The sequence below is a fragment of the Gopherus evgoodei genome, chromosome 5 (genome assembly GCF_007399415.2).
Source record: "Gopherus evgoodei ecotype Sinaloan lineage chromosome 5, rGopEvg1_v1.p, whole genome shotgun sequence".
Classification (NCBI taxonomy): Eukaryota; Metazoa; Chordata; order Testudines; family Testudinidae; genus Gopherus; species Gopherus evgoodei.
Window position 1 is genome coordinate 82,359,139 of NC_044326.1, and position 22,435 is coordinate 82,381,573.

Here is a 22,435-nt window from a genome sequence, read left to right on the forward strand (position 1 = left end):
TTCCACCATCCTGATCTGGCTCTACGGCTCAGCCAGAGAATCTTGCTACTCTTTCCAGAGGAAAGGTGACGTAAGCATTTTTTTGTTCCTCATTATCTTTCTGTAGTGGTAAATGGAATTCTGTGGGTGAGAAAATGGGTTGTAAGAGGAGGAAGAGCTTGTACGTTTCAACAACTGTGGGACTGGCAGAGTAAAGGTGTGAGTGTTAACAGGGTGTATTGGATTGTTGAGAGAGGGCAGAGTTATGGTTACACTGGCAAACAATGCTGAATTCCTGGTTTTCAGAAGTTGTTCAATTCAGTATTCTGCAAGGGGATGACGGATCACAGCGCACAGGTAGTTTTGCTTCAGCAGTTTGTCGCCATTGAACTTCCCAGTTTTCTGGACACGGAAAGATATGTTGTTGGTAGAAGTTAGTCATTTCGGTAGTTGTAAGAATGTCCTCCAATTTGCATACCAAGCCAGCAGGCCCCCCTCCATCAGCTGTGCCTCAGATTAAAAAAAAATCAGAACTAGCTTGGCTTTGGCTATGCATCCCACAGTGCACAGCAAGAAAAATTCCTGAATGCACACTGCTCAGCAGTGAAACAAAAGGAGCACAGGGTATTTTGGGAATACCATGCTGTTGCTGTTGATTTACTGCAATTACTATTGTCCGGGTAAAATTTCTATGTGTAGACAATATTTCAACTTAGTAAACGTAATTAAATTTACAAAGCAGACTAGAGTAATCTTAGCAGTGCTTTGAGATCTACAGATGAAAAATGCCATATAAGAGCTAGGTATTATTATGAGTACAAGAAGTTTGGAAGAACAAAAGGAAAGTAAATAACCATTCTTTTTCCAATATATATCCTCAGGTCAAATTATAAATGATCAATTAATGATATATATATATATACACATTTGTTTTGTTTTCCATCCTGTTTGGCTACTTTTTGAAAAAGAGGATCTCGGTAGATAAGCCAGGAGTGTATTTTGTTCTGTAACCTGTGACCAGAGACATATAACAAAGCGTATGTCTACACTGCAATCAACAGGTGTGACTGAAGCCCAGGTAGCTGAAGACCTAGCTAGCTTTGATCTAACTAGCTCAAGTGATTACAGCAATGAAGCTGCAGCAGCACAGGCCTTCAAGTGTACTCATGCTCGAGTAGCTAGCCTATGCTGAAGTCTGTACTACCTGACTCCACTGTATTATTACTCAAGCCAGCTAGATCAAAGGTAGCTTAAGTACATCCATGCTGCAAGCACACCTCTGTGGCGTAGACAAACCCAGGGGACTCAAGTCTCAAAGGCTGGGGACCCTTACAGAGTCAATTTAAATGGTTAGCCACATGGCTTTTTGCCTGCTCTGCACTATCATTTCCCCCATTTTTCTCCCCCCTTCTTTCACTACATGTAGGTGTCACACTCCTGTTTCAAGCAGGAGATGCTTCCAGTGCAGTGCTTTCCACTCTCTGTTGCCACTGGAAAAACTCTGTTCTTGTCCCTGCGTCTAACATGTGGATAGTGCTATGTGCCACACATATCAAAACTTTATGCTAGTGTTTCTCATGACACTGAGGTTTATACAGAGACAAAGATGAATACCTAGTAAAAAGTATAAATAACAGTTAGAGAGAAAAGTCAGTGATCTTAAAGACAAACGTACCTCTTAACTCATCATCAGTCTTTGGTGAATCAAGTGAAACAACTACATCTGACGTAAATGTAAGATCTTCCTGAAATGTTTCAACATGTTGTCCATTCAAAAAGATGTTGATCTGAAAAAATACCCATTTTTAAACTACTGTATTACACAAAGAGAAATTTAGTGCAATGCATGTGAATTTTATTAAACTTTCTGCTTTATAATTCTCTATTCCTAAACCCCATCTTCAAATATGGTGGAAAGAGTGATGTACCGTATGGCTTATTTTAACATCGGAACATAGAAGTTGCCTTACCAGGTCAAACAAGGGCTCCATCTAGTTGGGTATCCTATCTCTGACACTGGCTAGTACCTTATGCTTCAAAGGAAAGAAATGCCATAATAGACAATTACAATACTATAAAGGACACATTCTTCTAGTCCCATGAAGTTAATGGTTGGCTTATGCTTTGAAGTCTGAAAGTTTATAGCCTTTAAAATTGTAGATAATATGTTTTGTAACTGTGAATGTTCTTATTATCCATAGTCATATGTGGGAGAACTGCACGATAACTTGCCTGCCTAGCGTGAAGGTTGTGGATCTCTCGAGACTTCTAGATAGACTTATGTGTAGTGCTGGGGAGGAGCCGGTGGTTGTGATACATGTAGGTACCAGTGACATATAGAAGGATAGGCAAAAGGTCCTGGAGGCCAAATTTAGGCTGCTAGGTAAGAGACTGATGTCCAGGACCTCCATGGTAGCATTCTCTGAGATGCTCCCAGTTCCACGCACAGGGCCAGTTAGACAGGCAGAACTCCAGAGTCTCAATGTGTGGATGAGACGATGGGATAGGGAGGAGAGTTTAGATTTATTAGGAATTGGGGAAACTTTTGGGGAAGGGGGAGTCTATACAGGAAGGATGGCCTTCACCTAAACCAAAATGGAACCGGATTGCTGTCACTTAGTTTAAAATCTGCTCTATGACCTTTTCAATGTTAAAGGCTGGGGGAAAGCTGACAGGTGTGGAAGAGCACATGGTTCAGACATCCTTTAGGGGAGGATCTATTAATAGAGAATATCTATGTCTTAGTGAGGACGAGAGGATGGAAAATGATAAAATACAGGCAGGGTCTGATCAGAAACAGTCAAATGAAAAAAAAAGTCTTATTCAATTACAGTTAAAAAGATTTTAAAGTTTTTAAAGTGCTTATATACCAATGCTAGAAGTCTAAATAATAAAATGGGTAAACCAGAGTGCCTCATATTAAATGAAGATATTGATATAATAGGCATCACAAACTTGGTGGAATGAGGATAATCAATAGGATACAGTAATACCAGGGTACAAATATAACTGAAGGACAGAACAGGTCATGCTGGTGGGAGAGTGGCACTAAATGTGAAAGAAAGCATAGAACCAAGTGAAGTAAAAATCGTAACTGAATCAAACTGTACCATAGAATCTTTCTGAATAGAAATTCCATGCTCTAATAAGAATATAGCAGTAGGGATATATTACTGACCACCTGACCAGGATGGTGATAGTGACTGTGAAATGCTCAGGGAGATTAGAGAGGCTATTAAAATAAAAAACTCAATAATAATAATGCGGGATTTCAACCATCCCCATATTGACTGAGTACATGTCACCTCAGGACAGAATGCAGAGATAAAATTTCTTGACATCTTAAATGACTGCTTCTTGGAGCAGCTGGTCCTGGAACCCACTAGAGGAGAGGCACTTCTTGATTTAGTCCTAAGTGGAGCACAGGATCTGGTCCAAGAAGTGACTATAGTTGGACCACTTGGTAATAGTAGCCATAATATAATTAAATGTAATATCCCTGTGGCTGGAAAAACACCACAGTGGCCCAACACTGTAGCATTTAATTTCAGAAATGGGAACTACACAAAAATGAGGAGGTTAGTTAAACAGAAATTAAAGCAAAATCTCTGCAAGCTATGTGGGAACTTTTAAAAGAGGCTCAACCCTAAATGTATACCTCAAATTAAAAAAAACATAGTAAGAGAACCAAAAAAGAGCCACTGTGACTAAACAACAAAGTAAAAGAAGCAGTGAGAGGCAAAAAGGCATCCTTTAAAAAGTGGAATTTAAATCCTAGTGAGGAAAATAGAAAGGAGCATAAACACTGGCAAATGAAGTGTAAAAATACAATTAGGAAGGCCAAAAAAGAATTTGAGGAACAGTCAGCCAAAGACTCAACAAGTAATAGCAAATTTGTTTCTAAGTACATCAGAAGCAGCAAGCCTAAACAACCAGTGGGGCCACTGGACGATCGAGGTGCTGAGGGAGCACTCAAGGACGATAAGGCCATTGCAGAGAAACTAAATGAATTTTTTGCATCGGTCTTCATGGCTGAGGATATGAGGGAGATTCCCAAACTTGAGCCGTTCTTTTTAGGTGACAAATCTGAGGAACTGTCGCAGATTGAGGTAGGTTTTGGAATAAATTGATAAATTAAACAGCAATAAGTCACCAGGACCAAATGGTATTCACTCAAGAGATCTGAAGGAACTCAAATATGAAATTGCAGAACTACTAACTGTAGTCTGTAACCTATCATTTAAATCAGATTCTGTACCAGATGACTGGAGGATAGCTATCATGACGTCAATTTTTAAAAAGGTCTCCAGAGGTGATCCCGGCAATTACAGGCCTGTAAACCTGACTTCAGTACCGAGCAAACTGGTTGAAACTATAATAAAGAACAATATTGTCAGACATACAAATGAACATAATTTGTTGAGGAAGAGTCAACATAGTTTTAGTAAAGGGAAATCATGCCTCACTAATCTACTAGAATTTCTTGAAGGGGTCAACAAGCATGTGGACCTAGGGGATCCAGTGGGTATAGTGTACTTACATTTTCAGAAAGCCTCCCTCACAAAAGGCTCTTACGCAAAGTAAGCTGCCACGGGATAAAAGGGAAGGTGCTCTCACGGACTGATAACTAGTTAAAAGATAGGAAACAAAGGGTAGGAATAAATGGTCAGTTTTCAGAATGGAGAGAGGTAAATAGTGGTGTCCCCAGGGGTCTATTCTGGGACTAGTCTTATTCAACATATTCATAAATGATCTGGAAAAAGGGGTAAACAGTGAGGTGGCATAATTTGAAGATGATACAAAATTACTAAAGATAGTTAAGACCCAGGCAGACTGTGAAGAGCTATAAAAGATCACTCAAAACTGGGTGACTTGGTAACAAAATGGCAGATTAAATTTAGTGTTGATAACAGCAAAGTAATGCATGTTGGAAAACACAATCCCAGCTATACATATAAAATGATGGGGTGTAAATTAGCTGTTACCACTCAAGAAAGAGATCTTGGAGTCATTGTGGATAGTTCTCTGACAACATCCACTCAATGTGCAGCAGCAATCAAAAAGCGAATAGAATGCTGGGAATAATTAAGAAAGGGATAAACAACAGAACAGAAAATATCATGTTGCCTCTATATAAATCCATGGTATGCCCACATCTTGAATACTGTGTGCAGATGTGGTCACTCCATCTCAAAAAAGATATACCGGAATTGGAAAAGGTTCAGAAAAGGGCAACAAAAATGATTCCATATGAGAAGAGAGTAATAAGAATGGAACTTTCCAGTTTGGAAAAGAGTCGGCTAAGGGGACATATGATTGAGGTCTATAAAATCATGACTGGCGTAGAGACAGCAGATAAGGAAGTGTTGTTTACTACTTCTCATAACACAACAACTAGGAGTCAGCAAATGAAATGAATAGGCAGCAGGTTAAAACAAATAAAAGGAAGTATCTCTTCACACTACACACAACCTATGGAATTCCTTGATAGAGGATATTGTGAAGGCCAAGACCATAACAGGGTTCAAAGAAGAACTAGATAAATTCATGGAGGATAGGTCCATCAATGGCTGTAAGCCAGGATGGGCAGGAATGGTGTCCCTAATCTTTGCCAGAAGCTGGGAATGAGCAGACAGGGGATGGATCACTTGATGATTACCTGTTCTTTCATTCCCTCTGGGGCACCTGGCACTGGCCACTGTCTGAAGACAGTATACTGGGCTAGATGGACCTTTGGTCTGACCCAGCAGGGCCATTCTTATGACAAACCTCTTTTTGAATCTTAAGCTCTAGCACTCAATGATATTTTATGGTAGTCAGTTTCACATATTAATTTTTGTGCAATATAAAAGGAAATGCCTTTTATTAGTTTTCAATGTGTTGCCTTTCAGTTCTACTGGAAGTCTTTCATCATTCATGGCCAAGTTCACTATTATGATAACAGCAGTAAATCTCTGTGTATGTATGTATGTGTTTATCAGTGGAAACCAAATTAATACCTAAACTACTTACAAGAAGTTTAATAAATGTAAGTGAGAAGCAAGTAGGTCTTTTAGCATGCAGTTCAAAACTTCCAAAAGCAGCATCTGCACAGGCCTGTGCATTCAATTTTAATATGTTTAGGAAAGGTGTGCACAGAGGATCAAATACCTATCTTTGCAGATCTCATAAAATACAAATGATTTCTCTACCCATTGACACAATTCTGGTCTAATGTGCATTTGTTGTTTTGTAAACTTCAGCATGTATAGTTTTAGACATCAAGAAATTGTAGATTTCAAAGTTTTAACTGCAGGCTGACAGAAGATGAATTGGAAATAAATTTCTGAAGGCTTTAGTCCTTTTTAGATAAATTAGGACAGCACTTATATTTTTTTTCCATTAGGATGAATGATCTTAGGATAAAAGGAAGGATAAACTACACTTCTTAAGCATGATGGAAAATTGTGTCTATGTTAGGGATGAAGACTGATCCGGATGAAGCACTATTTTGCATTAAAAATGAAGTACTGAGGTTCCACCGATAGTCTCTTTAGTTTGGAAATGTACCAGGCTGAGATGATTGCCACTACAAATGCCACTTTAAACAGAAAGACAGTACAAGAAATCTAAATGTAGAGATATCCAAATGATGTTTTGGTGAGAGCATCTAGAACTAAATTCAATCACCAAGGAGCAACTCAATATCTTTCTTGTGGGTTAAAAAAAGTATTGTAGTTCTTAGGAACCTTTTGACAGGATGAGCCTTGGCTTGTTTACTGCTAGAATGATGAAAAGAGTTGAAGCATGTTGCATAGTATGTTTACCTTCAGTCCCAGGGAAAGTCCATTTTAAGGGAAATATTTTATTTGGGCAATATTGGGTGCTTTTTAGCTCCGTACCCACCATGTACTGAACTTCCTCCATATTCTGCAATATAATACAGTAATCGATTTCTTCCTGGAAAGGACAAGTAGCTGTTCTGTAACTGGCATTCTTTGAGATGTGCTGCTCATGTCTATTCCACAGTAGGTGTGCGTGATCGCCACGTACACTGGTGCCGGAAGTTTTTCCCTTAGCAGTACCCATAGGGGGAGTGCTGCTGTGACCCCTGGAGTGGCACCTCCATAGCGTGCTATAAGGGGAGCTATACACTCCCCCCACCCTCAGTTCCTTCTTGTTGGACCAACTCCGACAGAGGGGAAGGAGGGCAGGATATGGAATAGACATGAGCAACACATCTCGAAGAATGCAAGTTACGGAACAGGTATCTGTCCTTTCTTCTTCGAGTGCTTGCTCATGTGTATTCCACAGTAGGTGATTGCAAGCTATGTCTGATGGAGGTGGGTAGGAGTTTATAGATTCCCTGACTGAAGCACAGCTCTACCGAAACAAGCGTCATCCCTGGCATGGGAGACAATCGCATAGTGCGACATGAACGTGGGTACTGAGGACCAGGTAGTGGCTCTACAGATGTCCTGGATAGGGACAAGGGCCACAAAGACAGCTGACAAGGCCTGAGCCCTTGTCGAGTGCACCTTCATGATAGGTGGTGAGGGAACCCCTGCTAGGTCGTAGCATGTGTGGATGCACAATGTAATCCATCAGGAAAGCATCTGGGTGGAAACTGGTTGACCTTTCATGCGCTCAGCTGAAGCAACAAAGAGTTGCAAGGACCTATGGAATGGCTTAGTCTGATCTAGATACAAAGGCAGTGTCCTGCGCACATTGAGCATATGGAGGCAGCGTTCCTCGTTAGAGACATGAAGTTTGGGGCAGAGGACAGGTAGAAGGATGTCCTGGCTCATGTGAAAGGCGGAGACCACCTTAGGGAGGAATGCATGGAATACCTTGTCCTTGTGAAAGACTGTGTGTGGGGGGGGGGTCGCAGGTCAGGGCTCTGAGCTCCGATATCCGCCGGGCTGACGTGATAGCCACGAGGAAGGCTACCTTCCATGAAAGGTGAGACCACGAGCATGTGGCCAGGGGTTCGAACGGGGGCCCCGTGAGGCAGGATAACACCAAGTTTAGATCCCACTGAGGAACAGGGTTCTAACATACAGAAAGGACTGGTCTAGCCCCTTGAGGAAACGCCCGGTCATGGCATGGGAGAAACCTGGACCGGCGGATGGAACGCTGAAATAGCAGCCAGGTGCACCCTGATGGAGGAAGGCACCAGGCCCTGAGTTCTAAGGTGAAGGAGATACTCAAGGATAAGTTGGAGTGGGGCAGCCATTGGGGAAGTACCCTGCTCGTCCGCCCACCTAGAGAACCTGGACACTTCACTAAGTAGGCTCGGCACATGGATGGCTTCCTACTCTCTAGAAGGACACTCTCTAGAAAGGGTCTTTAAATTTTTTTTAATTTTAAATTTGGCATATTTTAAGCATCGTTTACAACTTTTTTTGAGTGACTATAATTAACATAAAACTTTTTCTAGGTTATTGATAAATCTCATATTAAATATTATAGTGTAAAGAGAATATGGTACACAAGCATGTTGACACCTACTTCTTTCGGTCACATTTCAGTTAGTGACGTTGTACCTCTTCCGCTAGAGGCTGCGTGAACTGCAGTGGTATGCACATACCATTCTCTTTACACCATGTTGAATATAACATATTCACTTTACCATATGTGCGGTAAGCACAACTAAACTAGCTTTGCTCAAAACAATATAAATATTTGTTACAAACAAAATTTGACAAAAATTAGTATTTCTAAATACTGTTACTAAACCTAATTACCATGGAATTGTGGCTAAAAGAAGGAACTTTGGATCGAAAAGCGAGTTCTTCTGGTACTCCCAAATGTGGCCGAAATAAACAAGCAAAATATTGAGACACTTCAAAGTGAGGATGAACAATCGCAGTCTTTTGTTGCTGAAAAATCTGTTAGTACTAGTGAGTTATCCAAGGTGAAAGAATTTCCACTGAAGTATATCAAAAAACAAGAAGAAGCAGGTGTTAAAAGACCGAAACAAAAGTATGATGAAAATTATTTGTCGTGTGTTGGAAATAAAGATGTTCCTGATGTGCAGTGTGTCGCGTGCCGCAAAATACTAGCAAACAGTTCATTGGCTACTGCTAAACTTTGTAGGCATTTGGAAACCAAGCATGCTGAATATAAAGACAAAGATATAATTTTTTTCAAGAGGAAGCATGACTCACTTGGAAATTGTAAACTTCCGATGATTAAAATTGCTAAAACAGACAACGAAAGTGCAACAGAGGCATCTTATCGAGTAAGTTACCGTATAGCGCTTGCTGGAGAAGCTCACACTATTGGAGAAACGCTTATCAAGCTTTGTGTGAAAGATACTGTAACGTGCATGTTGAGCGAGCAGTCTAGTAAAAAAATTGACGCTGTACAGTTGTCAAATAATACCATTGCACGCCGTATTAAAGATCTTGCCAATGACATAGAAAAAGAGCTAGTTTGCCGACTGAAAATTTGCCATGACTATTCATTGCAGCTAAATGAGTCCACTGACGTTTCAGGACTTGCTGTGCTACTAGTACTAGTATTAGTAAATCTGATATAGATTTAATAATATTATTGAAGAGGACCTGCTCTTATGTGAATCTCTGCACACCAACACAACTGGAGAAGAAATATTCAACTGCATCAACAATTTTATCAGAAAGCATGAAATTAGTTGGGGAAAATGTATTGATGTATGTACTGACAGTGCTCAGGCGATGATCGGGAGCTGTAATGCGAATCATAAGTGTGGCACCAGAAAACACTAAGAGCCATTGTGTTCTACACAGACAAGCACTTGCAGTTAAAAAAAAAAACCAGCATATCTGCAAATTGTGCTCGATGAAGCAGTACAAGTTATGAATTTTGTCAAATCTTGACCACTTCAATCCAGGTTATTTAAAATTTTGTGTGAGGAAATGGGTAGTCAGCACAAAGTGCTTCTTTTACATATGGAAGTAAGGTGGCTATCCAGAGGAAAAGTGCTTGTGAGACTTTTTGAGCTTCATAGTGAACTACTGGTATTCTTCACTTCAGATAATTCAGGACAAAAATTTAATGATTGTCTGACAAATTCCTCATGGCTAATGAGACTTGTGTATCTTGCAGATATTTTTGCAAAATTAAATGAAATTAATCTGTCACTGCAAGGAAAGGATGTGACCATTTTTACTACAATGGATAAAATTTTGTTATTAAAAAAGAAACTGGAATTCTGGGCATTTTCTGTAGAACAGAATAACTTCGACTGCTTCCCTACAGTACATGAATTTCTGACTGAAATAAATTCTACAGTCCATGAAGAAGTTTCCAGCACCATTTTACAGCACTTACGTGACTTGCAGGCCTCTTTATTAGAATATTTTCCTACAACTACTGATGATAATGCTTGGGTTCAAAATCCGTTTGTAATTACAGCCAAACCAGTCAGCTTTACTGCACACGATTATGAAAGCCTAATTAACTTAATTTCTGACTCTGATTTGAAACAAAAGTTTAAGGATCTTCCACTGAATAATTTTTTGAGCAGCCTAATAAAAGAGTACTTTAATGTGGCTAAACGTGCAGTTCGAGTGCTCCTTCCTTTTGCTACAACTTATTTGTGTGAGATGGGATTTTCGTATTATACTGAAACAAAAACCATAGGAACAGACTTGATGCTGCGCCTGACATTACGATTCAACTTTCCAGTATTATTCCTAATATTAAGCGAATTTGTGATAGAAAAATGCAGAAACACCAATCCCATTAAATCCAAATTTGTATTTCTGTTTCTAAAAATAGATTTTCCTAGTAAAAATCCAATTTGTTTGGTTTTGTGTATATATAAAAAAAGGTTTTAAGCAGAACACTTTTTATTTTTGACTCTTGCACTTGATTTTTGTACTACTTTATATGCACTTTCCAGTTAGAAACCGTTAGTTCAAGTTATTTTAAATTTGTATTTTTGCTTTGTTTTATAAAATAATATATATTTGAGCATAAATAATGCAATTTTTTTATTTGAAAACCAAATGACTACAAAATAATATTATAAATGTTCCATAATAGGCTAAAAAGTGTTCTGTGGCCAAAAAAGTTTGGGAAACGCTGGTCTAGTTGGAGACTAACCACATTCAGGCTGACAAAAGTTTGCTAGGGCACACCAGTAACGTTATCCATTTCTCTTGTTGAAATAGGTCACAAAAGAAATCCTCATGTTCGTCTGAAGAGCATGAAAGTATTGCCTGATAATTAGTAGTCAGTTTGGAGCAGCATACACAACTTGTGAACTTTTAACAAGATCTCTAAAGCTTATGTGAAGAGACTATAAGTAATAAAATATTCTGGAAAAATTATTCTTGCCTTAGATATTTTTGCTGGGATTTTGGTGAGTTCTTTTTAAAGTTAGGTTGACAAATGCTTTCAGGTTTTTTTTAAATTAATGTATTCAAATAAGGCCACCTTTTAACAAAAGTTAAATAACTTTTTCAGCTATAAAGCCATAAATGCTGTCTGCTCAGTTGGAACAACTGTATATGAGCAGAGAAATAAACAAAACAACAATCCTTATTTTTCACCAAAAAGGAAGCAAAAACTAATTTACTGAGCACAAAGCAAGAGAATTTATTGTAGCAACATTAAAACATTCAAAAATCTCCTTAAGTAATACTTTTCTTTTTAGGGCAAATGGTGAAGTATGTTTATTTGAATGGGAGTCAGACTCTCCCTAAGTGAACTCCTACATTATAAGCAGTCAATCCATCCCATACCTGCACTACAGTCTACATGTAGACCATTACTGTTGATGCATGGCTCCAGATTCTTAATCAAAGAATTTACAGTATTTATGTAATGACGCCCTCTAATGATGGTAGGTCACATACAATTTAATTGTTGATTAAACCTATCAATGTATCAAATAGAGAACGTACACGAGATGAGGCTGAATGAGTAAGGTTTTTGAGGTGTTCTGTTTGAGGGAAGAGGAAGTAGAAAGCTATTGCTTTTCCTTCTCTGCTAGGCTATGTCTATACCTGCAGAGTTTTTGTGCTGTAACCGGTGAAAGTAAAGCGCTGGTTTGTTTACTCACTTAATTCCTCAGGTGTCAGAGACTGTTTACATTAGCAGCACTTCCATCACTGATGAGAGCAGCGCTCTAGGGCAGCTATCCCACAGTGCAGCTCTCTCCAGTCTGATGATGGGTCGGGGGGGGGAGGTGACCGAGGGGCATCCTGGGTCCCTGCACAGACTCCTCTCCCCAAACACTGATCAGCTCCAGTAGCTCACCATTGCTCCAAGCAGGGGATTGTTTGCTCCCTGAAGCAGGCATTATTACCTGGCCAGATAAGTGAGCACTTTCCAAGAAAACAGGAAGGTGAGTTTCAAAGTTCCCGGGGCGTTACAGGGGGAGGGGTGGATGTCTATTTACCTGGAAAAAGAGCAGCAGAGCTGCTGGCTAGAGTGGTCACCTAGGCACCGTGGGATATCCTCTGGAAATCAAAAGCTGTGTAAACAGGAAGAACGTGTTTTTTGCTTGCACAACACCGCAACAGCATCACCGGTAGGAGCTGTACACCTCTCAGGGAGGTGGTTTTCTTTTTGCGGTGAAACATCTAAGTTTCACTGCAAAAAGTCATTGGCAAGTGTAGACGCTCCCATAGGTTTTGCGCAAAAAAGGGACTTTTTCCACTTTATATGCCATGTGTAGACTTAGATTAGGTTACTATTTAATCTCAATAGGCATTTTACCAAGCCTGGAAAATAATTAACTATTTTAGGTTTAATCTGATCAATTTAAACAGTAATAGGCTAAGGTCTATTGTACATCAGATTTGGCAATGACAAGATATTTGATAAAATACCTTAGGCTGTATAGATAGTCATTTAAAATTTAATCTCTAGCAGAGGCATGTATTGTACTGAACTACTGTTTATCAGAAAACATCATAATTCATATAGTAAACAAATGTGACAAACAACTTGCTCCTTTTTCTGTTACTGCAGTTCAAAAATTGCTTATAGTATTTTAATTACTATTAATTTTACATTGCAGCAATACTCCCCTAAACCCCAATCAGAATTTGGGCCCTATTGTGCAAAGCACTGTATAAACTCACAGATGCAGTCCTTGTCTCAAGTTGCTTACATTCTTTCAGATTATTTGCACATAACAGTCTTCTCAGTTACACCTGGATCAGGACAGCGAACCTGACACTTTGTTGTCATCTTTGCAGTGTTAGATTTGCCTTGTAACCATTTAGAAAAAGGCATTTTTCTTCTATTAAAGAAAAATATTTTTACCATGGCAAGATTTTTTTTTTAAGCTTTCAGCAAATCCTGTAAAAATATTAATTCAATTGTTCTGCTAAAGGTGTAATGTCTTTCACAATTTCTAGTTTGCTTTTACTTCCTTCATTTCCCGCCTTTGCCCATCTCCTCTAGCTTTCCCATTTTCACACCATTCACAAGACCATCACTATGGATCTTAAACTCTAGCCAAAGGTCAATACATGTTGGTCTACCTCATGATATTGGATAGGCCAAGAAGCTTTTGTATCAGCTGCAATTTCACTTAGGATGCCTTATTATGAAATTTAAGTAACAGCCAAAATGTAAGGAGCAAGTCAAATAAATGATCAGGAGGAGGAAGGGTATATATGCAGTTTGGTCTTCAGTCTCCACAGGGTAAAGGAACTAGTTCCAATCTGAAGAGCAATGACACCCACACTTTCTCAGAAGAATAAGTACACTATAGTCACAAAAAGACTAATCTCCTGTTCCAGCTGCTCTCACAAAGACCTGAATCTACTGCATGGAAGTGCAAGCATAACAAAAAAGATGTGGAGCTACATCACATCAAGTATGTCAACACATGAGCTAAAGGGGTAATTTCCAGCTTGTTTAGACATACTTGTGCTAACTCTGAGTTAGAGCACTAAAAACAGAAGTATAGCCATGGTGACATTACAGGTGGGATTGACTAGCCACCCACCCCAAGTACAATCCTGTCTGAAATCCTAAGTATGTAATTGGTCAACTAGCCTCTTTCACTGCTTGCACTACAATGGGTACACTTCTACTTTTAGTATTCTAGCTTGACTGAAGTTAGTGCAAGTATATTTACCTACGATGAGAAATTAGTGCAAGTATGTCTACCTCTAGTGCAAGTATGTCTACCTCTAGTGTAGACATACCCATCCCCGCTGTAATTCTTCAGATCATGCTGTCCAGTCACCTGAACATGAACTCCACAGGCAGGCTGAAGAAAACTCTTATTGTGAACTAAACTTGACCTATAAGACATAGTTTGATCTTTATTCATAGACATTTCTATGGAACTCCTCCACTCAGATACTACAGTAGTGAGTTTCTCACATTCATTATTTTAGTCTTACAATGCCCCTATGAGGTAGGGAATTACAATTCCCATTTTTACAGATGAGGAACTGAAACACAAAGGACCTGATTCTTCTCTCACTTACACAAGTTTTACACCAGTGTAGCTCTATTGATTTCAGCAGTCACTCCTGACTTGCACCAGTATTATAAAGGTAGAATCAGACCTAAGGAGATTAAAAGATTTACCCAAGGTCACAGAGGATTAGAATCCAGATCTCCTGATTCCCAGTTCACTGCCTTCACAAGACCACTAATTTAAGTTAATATATTGTAGTATTTATAAACTATAATGTTTGCAGTGTTGTTGTAGCCATGTTGGTCCCAGGATATGAGACACACAAGGTAAATGAGGTAATATCTTTAATTGTCTCTCTCATAAACTCTCTTTACATTAAAGTGTATATGCAAAGACAGGAGTCCTAGAAACCTATTGGGAGTAATCTAGTGTTTCAGTAATCACTAGAGAGGAAGTATTTTAAAAGTAATCTATGATAGATGGCTATAACACTTTTTGTGGCACAACAATCTGCAAGAAAAATATAATTTTCATAAAACTCACTAATAGATTTTGCAGCTTTAAGGCCTGATTCTGTTCCCAGTGCAATCAATATTATCCTTCCATCAACTTCAACAAGAACAGGATTACACCCTTAAGGCTCTTACCTTGACATTTCTTTTGGGATAAAGGAAGAAAAATGGTTTCAGAACTGGAGACCTGGACATACAAAGCAACAGATATAATGAATATAAATATAAACAAATGCAATGTCAGTTTATTCATCTTTAAGATCATTCAGCATTTGAAAATCCACAGTATAGGCATTAAAAATCATGATCAGAAATGCTTTTCTGAGCTATTTTGGTGTATCTGAAAAGTGTAGTAACTCCCTAGAAATATAATGACTGAAATGCCTTATTTCTTATTAAGAAAGTGAAATAAAAAAGGGAAGGAAAAGGGGCAAGGCAGCTTTAAATGGTATCATTAATATGCTTATAAAACCAAGGATGACCAATCAAAATTCATTTACCTTCTGAATATCTGTCCAATATGGTATTGTATTTTGCAGGTGGTTAGACAAAACTGACACAAATATATGCTCAGAGTATGTTTATGATAGTTAAAGATAGTACCCAATCAGAGTACCCTGACCATTCTGAGGTGTTTCTACTGTGACTGTTCACAGTTAGAAGTAACTGTTCTCATGAGTGAGAGCAGAAGTGTGAGTTTGAACATTTAAAACAAAGATTTAAGTCATCAACAGAGTTTTAAATATGAAAAAAATACTGACCCAAAACCAGTTTACAGGGATGCTCTCAATTACTCTAAAGCTAATCTACTTCATAGCTTTCAACTTATGATTGCAAAAGGGGACGGTTTTGTAAGCATAAATGATCTAAGTGCAGTTCTTAGCTGGTTAAAGAGCCAATTCCAGCTGAAACAAAGTTAGCACAGTTTTCCTTATGGCTCACCTAGTAGAGATGTTGCCACTAAGACCCTGGATAGAGTCTCACCTGAGGTAAACATGGTGTGACCAACAACCACATAGAGAAGTCTGCTAATTTAACAAGAATTTTGCAATATGACTGTCATCTTGTGACCAGTAGTAGACATAACACAAGACACAACTGGACTTTTTTTTAAAAAAAGGATACTATATGCACACAGTAAAACAAGGGAAGATCAGAAGTGAACTTACACTCTTGGACGTCCTCCAACAACTGCAGTAAGACCAGGTGCTAAAAAATGGAAACAAAATAAACAGGTTAATTTCTTAACAGATTTTTCCCCAAACAACTGTAATTCAGATATTATTACACCCTGAACCCTTCCTAGGATTTCCTCTTACAAAATGCTAGGGAGATTGTGTGTAATAACTCCCTAGAAATATAATGACTGAAATGTGTGTTACACCAGAGACATACAAAACAAAAATGTTTTTATGAAATTGATGAAAGAAATTACATTTTCACAAAACATCTGAAATGGTTTACAAACATTCATGAAAGTCCCTAATCATAAAATATGAATTTATTTCAAAAACAAAAACTTATATAAATTTGATAGAAAAGGAACAAATTATTTGTTAAAAAGACAGACAATTTGAACCAAACTGTAGTTTGTTTAATGCAAATAATTGTTATCCTTTTTATGAAAATGATTATAGAATTGTGAATAACTTTTACTATTTATTTTTTGAATGACTGACATCGTGCATACATAGCACTGGTAAATTATAGTCATATGCCACAGGGAAATGCTTTACTGGTTAGTTTTTACCTAGAAATCAATCAGTAAAGCATTAGTATGTAGAGTCCTTAAGGTATGTCTGCACTGCAGCTGGGAGCAAGCTTCCCAGCCCAGACTCATGCTAAATGCTAAATATAGCAGGGTAGATATTAGGTGCAGGGGGTAGGGTGGGTCCGAGCTTGGGTGTCTAGCCTGATCCTCCATCTATATCCCAGTGTCCACACTATTACTTTTAGTGCGCTAGTGCAAGCCCTACTAGCACAAATCTGCCTACCTGGGCTCATAGGCTTGCTCCCAGCTGCAGCGTAGACATACCTTTAAAGAACTATGAAAAGCAACATGTACTTTGGTAGATTAATTTCAAAGGCATGCAGCAGTATATTTCAACATAGTCTTTATATAACAGCATCCTCTGAAGAACAGTAGAGAAATCTGAGCATCTTTCAAATCTCTAGCTGCTTCCAAAAGAAAGCTGGTACACCATTTTTAGACAGCTAAGCTTTCAGTTTGGAACTTCACTTACTTCTAGCACATTAGCTGAAGTTGATTTCTATGTGGTTATGATTTAGGAGGCCTGTGACAATGCCATCCCTAATGGCATCCCTCAATTACATTTACTAGTAAGAATTCATGGATTCCAAGATTACTATGCTAGAAAGGAGCACAACAATCATCTAACCTGATATCCTATATAATACTGGCCACAGGACATCCATGAATTCATGTTTGAATTACAGTGTTTCAGGAAAACATCCAAACTTAAATTTAAAAATTGCTAGTGATGGAGAATCCACCACAAGTCTTGGTAACCATTCCTGTTAAAAATTGTGCCTTATTTCTGGTCAATGTGTCTAGCTTCAACTTCCAGCCGTTGGATTTGTTATATTTTTGTCTGCTACATTGAACAACCCATTATCAGTTTTGCTCCCCGTGTAGGTACTTACAGACTGATCAAATTGCTCCTTATCCTTCTCTTGGTTAGACTAACAGATTGAGCTCCTGGAGTTTATCACTATAAGGCAAGTTTTCCTATCTGCTAGTTATTCTTGTGGCTTTTCTCTGAACTCTCTCCATTTATCAATAGCCATTTAGAACTGTGCATACGAGAACTAAACACAGTATTCCAGCAGCAGTCGCACCAGTGCCACATACACAGGTAACACTGCCTCCTCACTTCTACTCAGGATTCCCCAGTTTATACATGCAAGGATCACACTAACCCTTTCGGCCACAGCATAGCACTGGGACCTCATGTTCAGCTGATTATCCACAAGGACCCTCAAGTCTTTTTCGCAGTCATTGCTTCCCAAGGTAGACTCCCCTATCCTATAAGGATGGCCTAAGTTATTTTTTCCTAGATGCATAGCTTTTACATTTGGCCACTGTAAAATGCATATTGTTTGCTTCTACCAGCTTGCCGAACTGAGTCATCTGCAACCTTTATCAGTGATGATTCTGGTTTTTTTCCAGGGTCATTGATAAAAATGTTAAATAGCTGGGGACCAAGAACCAATTCCTGTAGGACCCCAACAGAAACACACCTGATGATTCCGTTACAAATACAGTTTGATTTAGCAGCCTCCTGCGCTGCCTCTTTAGCACGTAGTGACAAAAATATATCCTATATTTAGATCCATTAACTGACCCATCATGAAGTGCTGATCCCAGACAGGATCAGCTTTCTCAAATATGGAACAAGCTCATCCTCAAGTAAATCTCCTGGAATATTGCTGGACAAAAATCTCTGTACTGACAAAAGAATATTGTCCCGAATACACACGTTCTGGAGGAGAGACCACCATGCTTCCTCTGTCCACTAGTTACATCAATGTGTACCTGTTCCTTTCAAGAGTACCTTAACTTTTTCTTCACCTTGCTCTATACTACTCTGCCACCTTGGTCCCCTTTTTATCTCTGCATGTGTCCGTCTTGACATAAAAAAGCACTATTGTTCTGAACATGTGAGACGTTAGGGTCTTTAAGTGCTGATGCGCTGCCAACAGACCTTCTTTATTAAATTCCTTTACAACGTCAATAGGTCTTGACTAGATCACTGTGTGCAACTAGTCCCACAAGGTAACCCCATCTAGTTTTTCAGCAACTTGCAGTTGTAAACCAGCATCAAGCAAAATCTGGAAACGCTTAGAATGGGTAAATGTAGCAGAAGTATCCATGGGCTCTTTAGTACCATTCCCATTAACATGTTCAGTAGCCATGTTTCCAGATACACCTCTACCTCGCTATAACACTGTCCTTAAGAGCCAAAAAATCTTACCGCATTATAGGTGAAACTGTGTTATATCGAACTTGCTTTGATCCACCGGAGTGAACAGCCCCGCCCCACCGAAGTGCTGCTTTACCGCATTATATCTGAATTCATGTTATATTGGATCGTGTTATATCAGGATAGAGGTGTATATGTTGGTGTGGGGGAAATGCCAAGTAAAACAGGCTCAAGGTGCAGCTGGCAGCTCCGAGTGCTGAGAAGCTGCCCTCTGTGCTTCCTTGGTGTGTCCAGATAATGTGCTTGAGCTGGAGTAAAATGGCTGCCATTCAAGTGCTCATGCTGCTGGCACCAATCCCAGCCCCTCCCTCTCAGCACAGAGGGAGGATGCACGTATTTCCTGTGGAGATAGGAAAGATATTTTCTACAGTTTTACAATCACTTCATGAAATCATGAACCCTTATTTGCAATAAACACAGCTCAGTTCAGAATTGAATTCATCTGTTTCACAAAAGTCTGTTCAAAGGATGGCAGTTTGATGGTTCTCAGTGATAAAGTCTTTGTTGTAACTACATTGTATGTAATACACAGTCTGATCAGCACTTGATTAATCCAGTAAAACTGATTTTTTAAGAAGCGCCTCTCCCCTGACTTACAGATAATTCAAGGAAGAGGCAAGGAATCAATCTCTTTACCTATTCATAATACTAAAGAGTCATCGTGTGATGCGTAGTGCATTTCAACCTGCAAAACCTGTTGCAGAAATTTGACTAAAAGCAGCTCAGCAGTAGCCACTCATTTGTTTTACACAAACTTCAAATTTGGTGTACTTGAATAAAACTAATCTGAATATTTTAATTTTGACTCAAATGCATTATCTTTCGTGTATTTCTTCGAAGATTCTATTTCCTATTTATTTATATTAGATAGCTAAGGAGCATGTTGTAGCAGATGGATATATGTCTATATTAAATTGTAATCTGCAAATGACAATGCAACTGCCATTTTGAAGAATGTGACCTACATTTTGAGTATATAACTAGCTGCCTAGTGCTACAAAAAACCAACCAAAGGGACAGCTTAAAATTCCTGACACCTCTCTGAAGGGCTAACACAGGAGTCATCAACTGTAATTGTTTCCCAGTCAAGAGGCTCACCCCTGGTTTTGCCAGAGAAGAGCTGGGCTGGATGAAAGGGGTTTTTGCAGTTCAGATTCGATGGAAGCTTGGACCTCCTGGCTAACTAGCTGCAGTTGATCAGTTGGTCACATGGCAAAGGGGACAGAATCCTTATTTAAAGGCAGGATTTGCTCTAGACTCTCTCTTTCACTGTCTGACCATCATCTGCCAACAGAAGAACTGCAGGAGGCAGGAAGCCCTACTTGCCTGACACACTGACTGGTCTAAGACTCACAAGAAGTGAACATAAACATAGGAGACGGAGCATTTAGGCTTTTGTAGCTTTTCTTAAAGATTTGTATGCTTTAAAGGTAAAATGTACTGTGCTGAAGAAACTTGTGTATGAAACTTGTGTTCCCTACTTTACCTGCCATGCAGTCCTCAACTAGGGGGAGGGATAGTTCAGTGGTTTGAGCATTGGCCTGCTAAACCCAGGGTTGTGGGTTCAGTCCTTGAGGGGGTCACAAATCAGTACTTGGTCCTGTTAGTGAAGGCAGGAGGCTGGACTCAATGACCTTTTGAGGTCCCTTCCAGTTCCGTGAGATAGGTATATCTCCAAATTAACTATAAACTACAGAGCCCATGGTGAGGTGGACCTTTGGGGGCAGCATGCATAAATAACTGGAAAGGCTAGGGGGAGGTGCTCAGCACTGGTTTTAGTTTTATTAAAAATATGTATTATATCTTCACTAAAAAATGAATTTAAAAATATATATGGGGGGAGTTATCAGTGCTAACGAGGCCAATTCAACTCTGTTGATATTCACCCCTTCTTGTCAACTGTTGGGAATGGGCCACATCCACCCTAACTGACTTGGCCTTGTTAGCACTGACCCTCCACTTGGGTAAGGCAACTCCCATCTTTTCATGTGCTGTATATTTATACCTGCCTACTGCATTTTTCACTCCATGCCTCAGATGAAGTGGGTTCTAGCCACAAAAGTTTATGCCCAAATAAATTTGTTAATCTCTAAGGTGCCACAAGGACTCATTGTTTTTGCTGATACAGATTAACACAGCTACGTCTCTGAAATGAATTTAAACTATATTGCACACAGAAGTAAAATTATCAGACAGCACGTGAAGCAGTTTCTTACTTATATTATATTCAAGCTTGTATGGAAGATCCAATTTAGATACAGTTCTGTACATATATTTGTCGTATGCTCTGCCAAAAGCAGTGACTGGCTATTGTAATCACGCTTACAATATAGAAGAAGGACAGTTATGTTACTGCACAACACTTGGTTAAGGCTTTTTCAAGATGGCAAGAATATCACTTGTGTTTGAGAGCTATCTGCATTTAATAATCTCTACACAATGCACAGTTTAAATTAACTAACTTCATCAACCTATCTGTGGATTGTCATATGGACAACTTCCTGGAAGGATAATTTTTAATTAAGGATACCAAATTTTGCTCCGAAATCAATGTTAACTTCCTGAAAAGCCTACAAAGAAAACTTTTCACTAGCATGCTCTCACACAATTTCATTTGGCTTCCTATAACCAAGCAGTTCTCTAACCATTATCAAGAGAATAACTGACCAAAGAGCAACAAAGTATGCTCACACTTTGGAGCTAAGAGCTCCTGCTATTCCAAAGCTGTTTGCTACACTGGTTTTACAAGGTTCAACCCACACCCTACATCCTTCTCAATCACCAGGCCTGTGTCAGTAGACATTGTAGAATACAACTGCAGAGCAAATCTACAAATCCAGATTTTAAAGATTTATTTATTTTAATCCTGGGTTCTCCATAGCCATTATTTATACTAACATTAATGAGTATTTACCTGGAAGAATTTAATTATAATTTACTTTACATACAAACCAATATTTAAATAAACGATTAGATTATAACTATTAGGGTGAGAAGCCTAAGCAGATAATGGTTTATGACTAATGATTCATTATTTGAATTGCAGCAGCACCCACTGCAATCAGGATTAAGATCTCATTGAGTGACCACTTAAACACATGGGAACAGTCTGTCCTCTTCCAAAGACCTTATCTTAAAAAAAAAAAAAAAGACATCTAGAAAAAGGATACAGAAAGAGCCAGTCAGAGCTTCCCAGTTGCTCAGTTGTTTCAGGCTCCCTGGCAGGCCACTGGCAGACTGACCCAGAGCCAGGGTTCCCAGCTCAACTGAGCACAGAACAGTTAATTCCATTTCTTGGAGAATTTCAAAAAAAATTGCTTTTTGTTCTAATTCAGTACAAAACCAAATTTCAAATGGAATGACTGTTCTTTACCCAACTCTAGATACAACAGAGAAGCCGAGAGATAGTTAGCAAATGTAATGTACTCCCTCCCATATTGTAGAAGCAGTAGCAAGGGAGTGTGTCAGCAGGGGGAAAGGTAGGAAGGAAAAGGTTTTTTGGGGGAAAGGAGGGAAGTGCAAGTAGGCAAGGGGCAGAGGAGGAAGGAAATTTGGAGAGCAACAGAAATGAGAAGGGCTCA

The 22,435-nt window shown here is 39.1% G+C and overlaps 1 protein-coding gene and 1 pseudogene across 1 annotated transcript in view; one reads left to right on the top strand and one right to left on the bottom strand.

The window, feature by feature from the left end:
• Nucleotides 1–1,684: 1,684 nt before the first annotated feature.
• Nucleotides 1,685–22,435, bottom strand: part of LOC115652676 — a 97,720-nt gene continuing 76,969 nt past the window's right edge. Inside the window, exons 14-16 of the mRNA XM_030565068.1 lie at nucleotides 16,020–16,059; nucleotides 14,986–15,037; nucleotides 1,685–1,766 (exon numbers count right to left, since the gene is read on the bottom strand). Coding sequence (XP_030420928.1) covers nucleotides 15,024–15,037; nucleotides 16,020–16,059 — 54 coding nt within the window. The 3' untranslated portion in view covers nucleotides 1,685–1,766; nucleotides 14,986–15,023. The remainder of the gene's footprint in view (nucleotides 1,767–14,985; nucleotides 15,038–16,019; nucleotides 16,060–22,435) is intronic.
• LOC115652674 lies at nucleotides 7,393–10,693 on the top strand (annotated as a pseudogene).